Source organism: Peromyscus leucopus, chromosome 8b (genome assembly GCF_004664715.2).
Source record: "Peromyscus leucopus breed LL Stock chromosome 8b, UCI_PerLeu_2.1, whole genome shotgun sequence".
Lineage (NCBI taxonomy): Eukaryota > Metazoa > Chordata > Mammalia > Rodentia > Cricetidae > Peromyscus > Peromyscus leucopus.
Genome location: NC_051086.1, coordinates 56,631,881 through 56,645,608, shown reverse-complemented (window position 1 = coordinate 56,645,608; position 13,728 = coordinate 56,631,881). Strand labels below are relative to the sequence as shown.

At 55.5% G+C, this 13,728-nt stretch overlaps 1 protein-coding gene across 4 annotated transcripts in view; it reads right to left on the bottom strand.

The window, feature by feature from the left end:
- Positions 1–13,100, bottom strand: part of Camkk1 (calcium/calmodulin dependent protein kinase kinase 1) — a 22,705-nt gene extending 9,605 nt beyond the window's left edge. The window contains exons 1-10 of one of the 4 annotated variants that reach the window (XM_028888706.2): positions 12,984–13,051; positions 12,597–12,740; positions 6,150–6,550; positions 5,459–5,506; positions 5,000–5,053; positions 4,595–4,646; positions 4,251–4,384; positions 3,762–3,798; positions 2,862–2,883; positions 971–1,059 (exon numbers count right to left, since the gene is read on the bottom strand). In XM_028888706.2, the coding sequence (XP_028744539.1) occupies positions 971–1,059; positions 2,862–2,883; positions 3,762–3,798; positions 4,251–4,384; positions 4,595–4,646; positions 5,000–5,053; positions 5,459–5,506; positions 6,150–6,550; positions 12,597–12,666 (907 nt within the window). In that variant the 5' untranslated portion in view covers positions 12,667–12,740; positions 12,984–13,051. Of the gene's footprint in view, positions 1–970; positions 1,060–2,861; positions 2,884–3,761; positions 3,799–4,250; positions 4,385–4,594; positions 4,647–4,999; positions 5,054–5,458; positions 5,507–6,149; positions 6,551–7,429; positions 7,717–10,898; positions 11,375–12,596; positions 12,741–12,983 lie in introns of those variants that run through there. The other 3 variants (XM_028888707.2, XM_037200619.1, XM_037200618.1) reach the window with 3 other exon arrangements.
- Positions 13,101–13,728: the final 628 nt, after the last annotated feature.

Below are 13,728 nucleotides of genomic sequence, written 5' to 3'. Positions count from 1 at the left end.
GTCACTTGAGCTGTGGAAATAGCCTGCCCCTGGCCAGCTGGCTGCCTCTCACACCCTATCTAGCCACCACACAGCTGCCAGACAGAGCTTTCTAAGAAGCAAATCCTGTCAGGCCTTCCCCTGCTTAGTTAGAGCCCTCGGGGCCTCACAATATGGACAGGATTTAGTCAGAAAGTCTTTCTCAGAGACGTTTCCAGCCCTCACCGTGGGGCCGGAAGAGAGTTCCAGCACCATTGTTCACTGGCCATCAGGACCTGCCTCTTAGATGCACCACCTAGACTGAGTGCCAATCTTCAAACAGTACAGCCCCATTCCTCTCCTGCCTCTGCCCGACTGGCTCTCCCACCACCAACCCTCAAAGCTGGCTGGGGAAATCCTACTCTCCTTCCTTCAGGACCTGATCTCATGTGGCCTCTTTCAGAAAGCCTCCACAGCACTCCCCACCTGCCACTCCTGGGCAGAGCTCCCTTGGTCCTAGACTATCATCTGTGTGGCTCAAGTAGGTGCCCATAAGTGAAAGAGTGAAATAAACGAATGCACTTCTGTCACAGAAGCTATGGACGCCTGAGCTCTCGTGGAGGTCTCCTCACAGCTAAACCCACCCTACCATCGCCACAGGCATCACTCCAGGACGCATTCTTCCCTAAGCAGCTGGACACAAATCTCTTCCAGCCCACATCTCCTGAAGCCCTGCGGAGAGGGGAAGCTTGGCTAGAATCCAGCAGAAAAGACCGGGACAGAACACCCGGAGACAACACAGTGGAGAACGAGATGCACGGAGAAGGACCTAGCGCATGCCTAGTGAAGTATGCTATGGCCCCGCCCCCACCTCCCCGCCCCCACCCCCACTAAAGCGGATTGGTAGACCAGCGCTGACTGACAAGGACGGGCTCAATGGCTGTTCAGCGTGGGCACAGCCCGCTCCTATGTCCTCTAGCTCCAGTCCCAGTGGACAGGCTGTCTCACTCACAGTACTCGAGGCCCAGGATGATGTCCCTCAGGTAAAGACGAGCTTGCTCCTCCGGGAAGGGCTTGTCGCAGGGCACTTCCATGACCGGCCTGTGGGGAAAGAGAGAGGCTGTTCAGCAGACTCTGAAACAGAGATTGCTGCAGGAACGGGAACAGAAGCCCTCCAGGGAACCTGGTGCTCGTGGGTTCAGAGAACTCAAGATACTAGCTTCTCCCATATGCCCAAAAGTTGTAACCTGTCTATCCCCTTTCAATCATGTTTTCTTTTTTTTTTCTTTTTCTTTTTTTCTTTCTTTTTTTTTCTTTTCTTTTTTTTTTTTTTTTTTTTTTTTTTTTTTTTTTTTTTTTTTTTGGTTTTTCGAGACAGGGTTTCTCTGTGTAGCTTTGCGCCTTTTCCTGGAACTCACTTGGTAGCCCAGGCTGGCCTCGAACTCACAGAGATCCGCCTGCCTCTGCCTCCCGAGTGCTGGGATTAAAGGGGTTTCAAGGCAGCTTTATCTCTATTTCCACTGGCTTGCAGTTCTTGCAAGAATTAAGTTTAACCAAATAATTACAAAGATGCCATTTAAATCAATGGCTTTAAAATTGTGGACCCAGACCCAAGAGTCATGAAATCAATCAGGTGGGTCTGCTTTTCTTTTTCTATTGAAATAGACTGTTTCAGAATGTATAGCATGTGAAGAAGATATACATACTGTTCCAGATTATCCATCACAGATATGGGCAATACCAACTTTTACTTTTTAAACCTAGTGTGGTGGCGCACACCTTTAACCCCAGCATTCAGGTGGCAGAGGAAGGAGGATCTCCGTGACCTGGAGGCCAGCCTAGTTTACACAGCAACTTCTAGGCAGCCAGAGCTACATGGTAAAACCCTGTCTCAAAACAAAACAAAAAACAGCCTGGTGTTATAACAAGTGCCTGTAATCCCAGCACTTTAGAGGCAGATAAAGGAGGATCATCCATGAATTCAAGTTCAGTCAAGTCTGAATAGTGAGATCTTGTCACCAAAAATAAAATAAAATAAACATATACTTGTTTTGAAACAGGGTCTCACGTAGCCCAGGCTGGCCTGGAATTCACTATGTAGCTAAGGATGACCTTGAACTTCTGATCCTCCTGCCTCCAGCTCCTGATTGCAGATGTTAGCTGCCACCCGTGGTTTTATGCAGTGGCAGAGACTGGACCCCTGGCTTGGTGCATCCTAGGTACTCTATCAGCTCAGGTACAGACTCAGTCCCCACTGCTTGATTTGAATGCAGGTGGGTTTTTTGTTTTTGTTTTTGTTTTAATAGTCTTTCAGGAAAGCACTAGCAGAGGGATAGTTCACAGCCTTCATTCCAGGATTAGCAGTGGGGGGTCAGGTCCTGTGCCCACTAGTCTATGTCAGCCGTTCTGCAATGGTCTGATAGATCAAACAGGGCAAGCAGACAGTGTCAGAACACCAGGCTTCATCAACAACTTGCTGTGTGACCTCGGGCAGGCCATTTGCCTTCTCTGATTCTCAGGTGTTTCCCTCCCATAATCATGAGTTGTAGTAGCTCAAAGACCCCTTGGTGATTTAAATACAAGTATGAATTATATCCCATGTGTACACTTTTGCCTGGAAACATTCCCCCCCTCCCCCCATCTCATCCAAATACCTTCCTGGTTTTTCAAGGTCTGGCTCAAGGCCCATCCCTCTCCCAGCCTGATTCCTGAGCCTCCACACCCCCACCAGCCTTCACAGAATGGTCCCGGGTCTTTCATTTACCCCTGAGGCAAGAGTTCCCGAGGGCAGGTGCACAGCTCTGCTTTCTCTTACACTAGCTGGCCCCTGGGCAGGGAGACAAAGGGGAGGATAGGGAGACCTGGGTTAGAAATGACCTGCCTGACTGGGACGGGGAACTCACCCCTTTCTCAGGAGGTCAAACACTGAAAGAAAAGAAGAGAAGGAAAGGTGTTGTAAGGCTGTGGGATGGCCAGTGCCAAGGTCCCTCCCTCCTGTTTTGGAGAGGGGCAGGGGGACAGGGCAGACGGAGTGGGCTCGCTGTGGGCCTGCCTGACCTGAGCCTCGGGTGCTAGCTGGGACTGTCAGCCTGGACCCCTTTCCCAGGGAGGACCTGAGACTTCAGGAGAAGGGGCAGACGCGTCAACACGCCTTGCCTCTCGATGCGGAAGCCAGCTCTCTGGCCCCACCCCCTTTCTGTGATGACCGGAAACACAGGGTCTTGAGCATGCTGGGCAATCTCTAGAGCTTCACCTCCAGCCCTATCCCATTTCTCCAAACCATTGAGCCAAAGTAACAATCAGGATAAGGAACTTAGATAATAACAATCATACTAATAAGGATAATTGTAAATGTGCACATTTCCCGACATCAACCCTATGAGATACAAACCACCATTATCTTGTTTTATTATTATAGCTATCATGTTCTGAAGGGCTGGGTATTGAGCCCAGGTCCCCAAGCATGCTGGGCAAGTGTTCTACCACTGGGGTACACGCCCAACCCTATTATCCCATTTGATAGGTGGGAAAACTGAGGCAGGGTCCCCACGCTCACTGACTCAGCCAGCTTCTTTGCGGAACCACGCTAACTGGGACGGGTTCGGGGCAGGGAGTGGGGCCCAGGAATGGGCACTGAATCCGATTAATCTAACTCTCTTTCTGCAGCGCTGCACAACGGAGTCCAGGGCTTGAGAGTACAGGAGGTCAGAGCATGCGCATGGCCACCTGAACATCCCGTGTGTTCCTGGGGAGCCCTCCCTGGGACCGGCCCTAGGTAAGCTGCTGTGAGAATGAGCACTCACCCAAATAGAGATTGTCCTCGGCAGGGTCATCCAGGACCTGTTCAGAAGGAACAGACATGGGCACAGGGCTTGAGGAGGCATGGGGCTGGGGAACCCAGGCCTTCTGTCCTTTCCTGACCCAAGATCCCTACTGTGCCCTGCAGCCACCCTGGACACAGAGCAGGAACTGTACAGGTACCAACAGAGGGGCCTCAGTATCACTGACACCCCACCCCCACCCCCCACTCCCTCGAAAGGCCTTCCATGTAACACTGGGTCCTTCTTCCCCCGTGATGGAGAAGGGATTCACAGTTACCTTCAGGATTGTCCCTCACTCTCAGCAAGGACACCCCAGATCAGCCTGAACTGCCTCTGATACCTCCACAGACCCATCCAAAGCTGGTCTGTCCCCAGTGCCTCACCCACTTCTGCTCCCTAGGCCCTGATAAGGCTGAGCACCCGCCCCACCCACCCACCCACCAAGCTCCCGTACCCTCGCCATCCCCCTACCTCGATCAATTTCACTACGTTCACGTGGTCCAGCTTCTTTAGGATGGCAATCTCCTGGTACACACGCTCCAGGGGCAGCAGCTGTTTAGCTGGGCCTCCCTGGGCAGCTTGAGACCCTCTGGGAGGAGGACGGCCTTTGACCAAAAAACAAGTTAAGGCCCTGGTCCAGGAGAAAGACCCTCACAAGGCTGAGATCTCATTTCAGCTCACCAAGCCTAGTCCATTCCCAGGCCATTGCTCCTGTTTCCTGCCATCCACCCCCGACTCCTAGGCAAAAGCAGTTGGGGACCGGTCCCTCCCCCTCTGCCCCAAGCCCACAGCTCCCAAAGACAAGGCATACTTACGAGGAAAGCCATACTGCTTCAGTAACTTCTTTTTGGAAAGAACTTTCATTGCCTGTGGAGAAAGGAACAGAAACATCACATGCGCAGCCACCAGGGGCTAGAAAAGGCTGGTTACATGGGGACTACAGTCCAGATGGGCACACTGGCAGCTGCCACTGGCACCGAGCATGTGGCCAGGTATGTATCTGCTATGCCATAGCTGAGTCTAGGCCTTCTCCCTTCAGGGGAAGCCAGCCTCTGCTTGCATATCCCAAAGGAACATTCAAGCTCAATCCCTTAGCACACCCCAGGAATAGGAACCTCCCCAGTAAGAGGCAGCCCTAGCCCCTTCCCCCAGCACTCCTGCCTACTGCCCAGGCTTCTGGGGCCTACCTGGGCAACACCCCTTCCCAAGCCCAGACTCACATAGTGTCTGTCTTCACTTTCGTTGTAGGCCAGCCTCACCACACCGTAGGCACCCTGCAGACAGCCATTGGTCAGTCCCACCAAACACGGCCACCTTCACTCTGGGTCTAGCTCGGGAGATGGCAGGCCTGACAGCTCTGGCCCAGGTCTTTGCACCCCAACCCCACCCTATCTCCTGCCACCTGGTTCTTGGGTTCACATTTCAGAGATGAGGCAGGGACCCCTGTGCCCTAGGAACCGCCCCGTAACCTCACAACTCCACCAGTCTCTTCTTTCCCTTAATCTCCATCAAGAACCCTGGGAGTGAGTCCAGAGTCCAAAGTTATCTCCACCCTCCTCTGGTGATCTCCCAATCAGGCTGGGGTGTTCTTGGCTCTGGTCCCCAGTCCCATCAGCGGGAAAGAAAGATGCTCGGAGAGCACTCTGCAACCCCCCTCCCCAATCCTGCCCAGGTCCTACCTTGCCAATCTCGCTCTGCAGCTTGTACTGGTTCAGTTTTACACAGTCCTAGGGGAGAGGGGATCATCAAGGACAGCTCATTCAGGTACAACAGTGCTCCCATGCTGGGAGACCATTCAGGGCCCAGCCCTACTTCCCAGACCCCCAGCTCTCACCAGCCTTTCAGATTTGGATCGGGGAAGATTGGAGGGTAGCATCGCCACCATGAGAGACAAGAAGCCTGGGGTCATATGTGAAAATATGAAGGGGGGAATCCTGGCTATGCTGCGCTCCCACCAACTAACTACCCAAGTTCACATTCAGATCCAAGCCCGTGAAAGAGCAGAAACTGGAAGCACACTGCAGTTTTTTAAGTCAGAGCACTCTCGGAGGCAGGATTATGGCTCGAGCTTGGGATGATGCGGGGGCTGGGACGTACATGATCTACTTCCAAAGCTCTAAGAAGGCTTCTTAGGAACAAGAGAGGGTCCTCTGTCTGGGCTGAAGGTGGGAAGAAGGCAGGAGGTAGCCTTTGCTTTAGATGGCTCTTCTCTGGGTAGGAAGAAACCCTGCTGGCTAGGTAGTGAGCTTCTCCGCTCTTAAAGTATGCAAATCAAAGAAAGCTAAGTATACGGGACAGATGGTGGGCAAAAAATCCAGGGTTCTCCTGGCAGACCCATGAACAACTCCTACCTAACTCCATCTCACCAACCTCCGTGTCTGAGATGGCCACATGGTGGGACTCGATGGTGGGTCTCCGCCAGGCCCGAGGAGAGATGTGAGTGGCAGGTCCCGTAGAGTAAGGCCCAACCTGGGCCTCCAGACAGCTTCCGGCTGGCCGTTCCTGCAGGGAGAACTTTCTAGCTGAGAGGCTGGGCCGCACTGGGGTAGATCTTGAAGCACTGCCAGGGATCACAGAGGCAGCTCTGGCCCGGGGTGGAGGGTCCACACCATTCCTGGCAGGCTCTGGGCCCTCATCTGCCTCTTCCAAGTGGGTCACATTGATGGCTGCCACCCGATCTACCAGCTCTGCCCGAGGGTCCTGGCAGCAGACAGCCGGGCCACTCTCCATCACTTCAGTCAGTGGATCCTTTGTATAACCTTGGTGGGAACCTGAGAGAGGAGAGGGTGTCACTCCTGGCCAGGCAAGTGGATTGGGCCAAGACCCTTTTCCCATTATAGCCACAGTGCTATAGACCCACCTCCCGGTTGTTCCCTGGGCCTGGCTTGCTGGCACATAAATCCAGGGATTCCTAGTAGCTCCCCTGGCTCTGCTGCATGCCAGCCCTCTAGCCCCTAGTGCCCCTGCCTGTAAAATGGGTCCAGTCATTTCTACCCTGATGGCTTCGTAGAGAAGTGTTAACAAACCTGATTCTGCAGTCAAGACTGGCAGATGTGGCAGACCTGGAGGCCCAGCCACACTAAGGCACAGAGTCCCAGGTCAGATCAGTTCCAACCATCCAGGCAGCCCAGTAGCTCACCAGTCGCCACACTTGCTGGCAGACCATTACAATATAGCCCCTTATATATAAGCTAGGCATTGGAGCTGCAGACCCAGACACCTCCTCCAGGAATGCCTTCTGCATATCCCAGACCTTCACTCTAGTCCCTCTCACTGTTTTCAAGAGCATCTCCTGAGGTCTCAGGCCTCTGTCACCTCCTCTCACCATCTTCAAGACCCCAAAGCAAATCTAATCATTCACCTCCCTGCCCCAGGAGAGCCCCTAGCCCAGAGGAGGGTGCACTAGGGGCCGTTCTGCCACACAAGACACTAGTGCAGCTTCTGTTCTCCTGTTTTTTCCTCCAGCCTGCCCATGTGACAAAACGTCCCTTGTGGCTGCTTTACTGGGGCCGACGTGCTCCTGGGTCTGGCTTCACACATACCTTGCATCGACTGCAGTCTATGTTCCCCAACCAGCTAACAACCCTAGCAGCAGCCCTGGCTTGAGCCTCAAGTCAACCCCCAGCCTACATGCTGAACCCCTGCCTTACTCTCAGACCAGGACAACCGTCTCTGCCACAGAGCCCACATTCTGGCTCCACCTCCACCCAAGGCTCCCTCCTGGGCCTCACTCTGCATCTTCTCAGAAAAGGAAGTAAGTGGACTCCTGAACCCCTGCCCTTCCGGTTGGTTTGGTGACTTCCTCTACCCTGACTGCAACTCAGAGGACACAGGTCCCATGGGCGACACGTGCTCATTCTATCTGTGGCTCTCCATCCTTGGCTGTGAATGCTGTCAAGGTGCTGGGGCTGGCTGGAACACCCTATCCACAGGTAGGGAAGCCAGTCTCCTCTGCTGCCAACCTACCACGGGTCTGGGGCAGGCCAGGCTTGCCCCTCTGTACTGGAGATGCTATGCCTCCCGAGCCACCCTGGCTACCACCAGACTTGGAGGTAGACTGTAATAGGTCAAGGGTCAGAGCCTCCGATTGGGACCACCTGTGCTGAGTGACTGGGAGCCAGGAGGCAGCAGAGGGGCCCCTGACATGAAGAAAGGAAGAGGATGGGGGAACTTGTGAGGCTGGAGCTCTGAAAGGCCTCCCTGGAAGAGGTGAGGAGGGGGAGGGGGCTTCAAGGCTGAGAAGAGCCTCCCCACACCTGACGACCCCTCCACCCTCTCTTCCATTCTCCAGAGGGCAGGCCTCCCCACCAGGTCCTAAGCACTGAGATTAGCTCTTCGGTCTGCTTTGTCTCTGTAAGATCACTTGTGTCTTCAGCAGTGCCTGGCACAGAAGAGCGTGATAAATATTTGCTGGATACAAGTGGTCGTCATAGTGATCTCTACAGTCCTGGTCCCATTACATGGATAGGAAAGCAGCCTCAGCGAGGGAACCCCAACCAGCCTCAGGCAGTAGACCACATCAGGGGATGGAAGACAGTCAGAAGTTCCCGCCCTCTGCTCTCAGGGGAGCCCCCAGCACACAGAAGCCACAGGCCGCCCTGGCCCATAACATTTGCATATAATTTCCCTCAGATTACAACTCCAAAAAAAGTCACCTTCCTTTAAGCTCCCTCTCCCCCTTTCCTCAGAATGCTCTGGGGTCACACAGCAAGTGGGTGCAGAGGCCTTCCTGTTCTGTCTAAAGACTGTTACCTGGCTTGGTACCCAGGCTGGGATGCCAGGCTGCCCACTTCCTGGCTCTTAGAGGTGGGGAGGGCAGATAACTTTGGGTATTTCTCGTCAGTGAAACGGGCCACAAGGCAAGTCTCACACTCATGTGGTTGTGAGGTGTAAAGATGCTGATGCCTGGTAGGGACACAGAACAGCGCCTGCCACTAACACGCTCCAGAGGAAGAGTTGTGATTGCATGGGATGAGCTGGGGCCCAGATGGATGCGAGGGTGGCGGTGGGAGGAGGCTGTGAGGGCTGACGTCAGGCTCTCCATCCTTCCTCCCTCTTGCCTGGATCAAATTCAGGTGACTAAGCAGGGCTTGGCTGGAGGGAGGCAGCAGGGAAGGCCCAAAGTTCCTGCCGAGTGTCCAGGAGACAGGGCCTTGCGCCTGGCCTGCGGCTTGTGCTGTGCTCATGAGGGCCTGTGCCTGACCCAGAGAGAACATCCTGGAAGAGGCTGGAGGCTGTGCATCCTTGTGCTGTGGCTCTGCACCTAGGAGCACATCTGTGCAGACAAGCAGTTTCTCACTCTCTGAGGGCTCCCCTTGGACTGGTTGATCATGTGCACTTCTGGCCCTTTAGACCTGCACAGGCGTGTAGCCAGGGCCAGGGGAGCTGGACTCCAGAGGTCAAGTCTGGATTTCCCCACACATCCCCTGTCCCGCCAGCCTGGGACTGGTGATGGTTTGTAAGGCTGGCCTGAGGGTCCACTCCTCCTTGGCAGCTCATGCAATGGGTTTTCTCAAGGCCCCCACCCAAAACTAAAGCCTTGAGAATGCTTTGTAGAAGCTGACTCAGCAGGTAAGCAGGGGTCAAGCAGACAAACAGAAAGATGGACAGACAGGCTGAGACCCACTCCCAGGGCACAGCAAAGACTCTTGTTAGTGTGGGGGGCGGAGTGTCAGGGGGTCAGTCCCTCCACTGACCTAGACAACAGCCCCAGCCACAGGTCTTCTCTCATTAGGCAAAGTTCAAATCCTGTTCTCCCAGATGGGAGCTATGCTGCCTGGGTTAGGACACTAAGCTCTTTGTTCTTATTTTTATTTTGGTTTTTTGAGACAGGTTTTCTCTGTGTAGCCCTGACTGTCCTAGAACTCCCTCTGTAGGCCAGGGTGGCCTTGAATTCAGAGATCCTCCTGCCTCTGCCTCCCAAGTGCTGGGATGAAAGGCCTGTGCCACCACGCTGGGCTAGGTAGGACACTAAGCTTCTGGAAGCATCAGTTTCCCCACAGGTGAGTAAGATAGACGGTTACTGTCCTGTCTTCTCTGGGAGCCCTAGAAGGAAGTGGAGGGATCTGTGGACACAAAAGCAGTTTGTGCCCGAGTAATATGTGGCTAGAATGTGTGTGTATCTGGAAGCAACTCAGAGTGAGCCCCACTTTACCAAAGACAACCTATTTTAGGTTGCCTGGCTCTAGACTGGCCTGGCTCCGGCTTGTCCTCCAAGCTGCACCCCACCCTCCAAGTGTCTGCCACTCCCATGCACACAAGCTCTTGGCTTCAGGAGGCCACTTCATCTGACCTCCTTTTGAGGACATGCCCCATCCAGCTCGGTCCGAGAGTCTAGAAGAGGAACGAGCCAGGAGACCCTGCTGTCACCTACACGGGCTCAAGCAGCCCTATCTACAGTGACTTCAGAGACCAGGGACTTCAGATCTCATTCTGAGTTCTGTTAGAATGTTCCAGAGCCAGGCTGAACCAGGGACCAATTACCAATCAGGCAGAAGATGAGCAGCCCTCATCAGCAAAGGACTGGTGGAGGGGGGGGAATGCAAGGAGGTAGTAGCCTTGTGGGCTACACACCAAAGTGGTCCTGACATCTCAGGGATGCTTCACTGTAGCCTGTTTATGCTTCTGACAAGGGTCTGATGGCTCTGGCAATGGTGCCCTCTGCAGCTCCCGCCCCTGCCTGGGATGACTCAGTCCCCTTGAGGGAGACCCAGGAGTCTGGTGCCAAGTCATGCTCAAGGATGCCTGCTGTGAGGGTGGCCCTCCCACTACCTCTGGGGATCCCCCGAACACCCAGGTGGGCTCATGACTCCCCCTTTGCAGCTGTCCTCAAGGCATCCCTCAGCCCACCTGTGGAAACTGACATCTGTGGTCCTCCTCTTCTATGCCAGCTCTCAGCCTCCGCCCTCTTTCCAGAGAGTTCCTCCCCTCCCTGTTCCTGGGTAGCTCAGCTCCATCAGGGACCCATCCAACTCAAGCATCATCCCTGGACTGTTTATCCTCCTCTGCCCCCATCACAGAAGTGGGAACTCCATTTCCCCAGTTCTCACAGTGTCTGGGCCAAGGAGGCAAGAGTCTCAGAAGGATTATCCCCCCTTCTCCCCTCTCTTGCCGGCCTACCTCCTGCGGCCCTCTCCGGCTGCATCACACCACTTCAAGCTTCCCCAACCACAGGCTCTGTGTCACCAGGCCTTTGCACACGCTGTGCCCTTCTGCCAGGAACACGCCTCCCTTGGCTTCACTTCCTGAAGACCAGTTCAGACATCACCTCCTTTGAGACTCCTCTTTGATCTCTCCACTGCTGGCTGGATGAGCTAAGTTGAACCCCACAAACAGCAGAGATTCGGGGATAAAACAGCCAGATCCTGACCTCACTGTTCTTTCCCTACTTCCTGGGGTCTCCCTACCTCCAGATTCAGATCCCACTCCCCTCCTCCACACCGATTGCTAGTGAGAGGATTTCTAACATGCAAATACGTTCGGAGTTTGCCCCGAGTTCTTCAGGGGCCTCAGAATCTGGGGAACAGACAGGCACAGTGACTCCTGACATGCAAATCCAGAGCCATGCATCCTGCCACAACTATTCATTGGAAATTTGCTATATAGCGACTGGGAGATAAGCCAGTGAACCTAAAAGACAAAGTCCCTGCTCCCACCGTTTGCTTCCTGGTAGAGGCAGGAAGCAACATATAAGAATACTAGTACTGAATACATGATAGGTTACGTGGGATACCCTGGGAGGACAGCTATTGTAACAAGACAGCGCAAGGAATAAGACAATGACACCTGATTTCAGATGCAAGATCTAAGCAGCTATGAAAGGACTAAGGCAGTAAACAGTGTGGACGTCTGGGGAAGAGCATCTCTAGTCAGAGGGACTGGCCCATAGAAGCAAGTGCCATGAGGTGGGAAGGTGCTTCCTCTGCATGAGAGGTCCCTGATGGAGGGGTACATCTGGAGAGAAGCCACGGTCTACTTACACTGGCCTCGGGGGTGTTTCCTCGAGGGGGGTGACACCGAAGTTCTTTTTTGACCACTAAGCAGGATTGGGGGTTAGGGATTCACCCTGTGCCTAAGAGAGATCCCTTCCCAAAGTGGGACTAAGGGCTTGGTGTGGGGTTGGGCAGGCCTTTGTAGACAGAAACCAGAAGGCCTCCAACACCAGGCAGGGAAGCAGTTCTGTTGGATGAGGTTTAAGATGATCCCCACTTCTGCTGTGAAGATTGAGTGTGGAGGAGCAAGCAGTGGGCTCCCTGAAGTGTGTGGGTCTAGAACAGTCTGACCTGTGCACAGTGTGTGTTGGATGGAGGAGACAAGGATGTGGAGAAGGCCTGGCCTCTTCCCTTTCCCTGGAATTTTCAAGGACACAAGCTGTGTGTTTCTCTCACATTCTGAACCTGGCCAAGACAAAGAGGCACTCACTGGAACACAGTCCTGGGACCCAGGGCATGTGACAGAGAGCTCTGCTCACTCTGCAACACCCTCAAGACAAGCACACACCCCTTCCTTGACATATGTAACTCATGTCCTCGTGACCCGTGCTCACACACCACTCCATCCTGAAACGCACCCCACCCCCAAGTACACAAGCACACTCTTGGGTCCACGTGACGCACGCACACCCGCCTCCAAACACCACACACAGCTCCCGGCGCACGTGTGCACCCTCGGAGCCCCAATCCTGTGCCCACCAGAACCAGAAGCTGCATCGCCGGCCTCCGCCACCCTCAGCCAGGGGACGACTACGCAGCAGCTGAAGCCGCTCGCCGCATCCGTCCCATTCATTACCCCGCCCCCAGCTCTCCACGGAAGACTCACGGGAGGGCCGTGGGAGGAGCGCTCCGCCGAGATCCACACGTGGGTGCACCCGTCCAGGCCCACTCCGCATAGACACGGCCTCCACCCAGAGCCGGGGCCCGGGGCACCATGAGTGGGGCTCCTATGCAATCCCGCAGACAGCATCTGCGGAAGGGACGTAGGTGGCCGGGCGCCCGCATAGCTGGCTTAGACAGACGCAAGCTCGAGGAGCCACCCCGCGGATTTGGCCCTGGAGACACCGTGGGGATCGCTGCACGCTAGGTCCGGGCTGCCCACGTAGACGCGGCCTCGCAGACCACCCCTCTACAACACGCTCGCTGCACAGAGCGGCTCAGCCGTCCGCACCCCAGTTCCCCACTCCAAGTCCCTGCCGTCGCCGACCCCTACCTCGGCACCTCGCGACAGTCTCCACGGTGGGCGCCAGGCTCGCTCCCGCGCCGCGCGCCCCGCCCTGCCCGCTTCGCCGGGCTGGGATCGCCCCGCTCAACCCGCCGGCGCCGCGGCTCCAGGCAGCGCTCGCTTCCCCCGCCCGCCGCCGCGCCGGCCCGCTATCATTGGCTGCGCCGCGCAGCGCCCCGCAGCGCCGTCCAATCAGAGCCCGGTCCTGCCGCCCGCGGGCGGAGGGGGCGGGGTCTCGACGGGAGCGGGAGGAGGCGGCTCGGGAGGGGCCCTGCGGTTGGGCCCGGACGCGTCACGCCCCCGGCGCCCGCAGACAGACAGGCTAAGGGAACCCGAAATCCCTGGGTCACGTCGTGAGCCCCTCAGCCTGGCCTGAAGCGTACGGTGCTTTTCCCCGAGTCTTCAATCCTGTGTCCTGGCCTGTAGAGGCAAGAGCATCCCTTCCTCGGGGCTGATGAGGCCCGGTGCGTGCCAGGGAGAGGCTAGGCGGAGGCAGCGGGAGAAGGGCCTGGAGTTAAGTGTTCCCCCGGGGTAGGGAGAAGCCAGGAGCAGGGAGGACCGGCGGAGTGCTGGGGTTGGGCAGCACTCAGGTTTGGGGAGGAGCAGGAGGAGGCAACAAGCCCCTAAGTGGGACTGAGGGAATGGAAAAGAGCCCGACAGGACCAAGAGGCCTTGCCTGGGGACTGGCCCTCACAGACTCTTGGTTCGATCCTGCTGATAGTCTCTTGGAGAA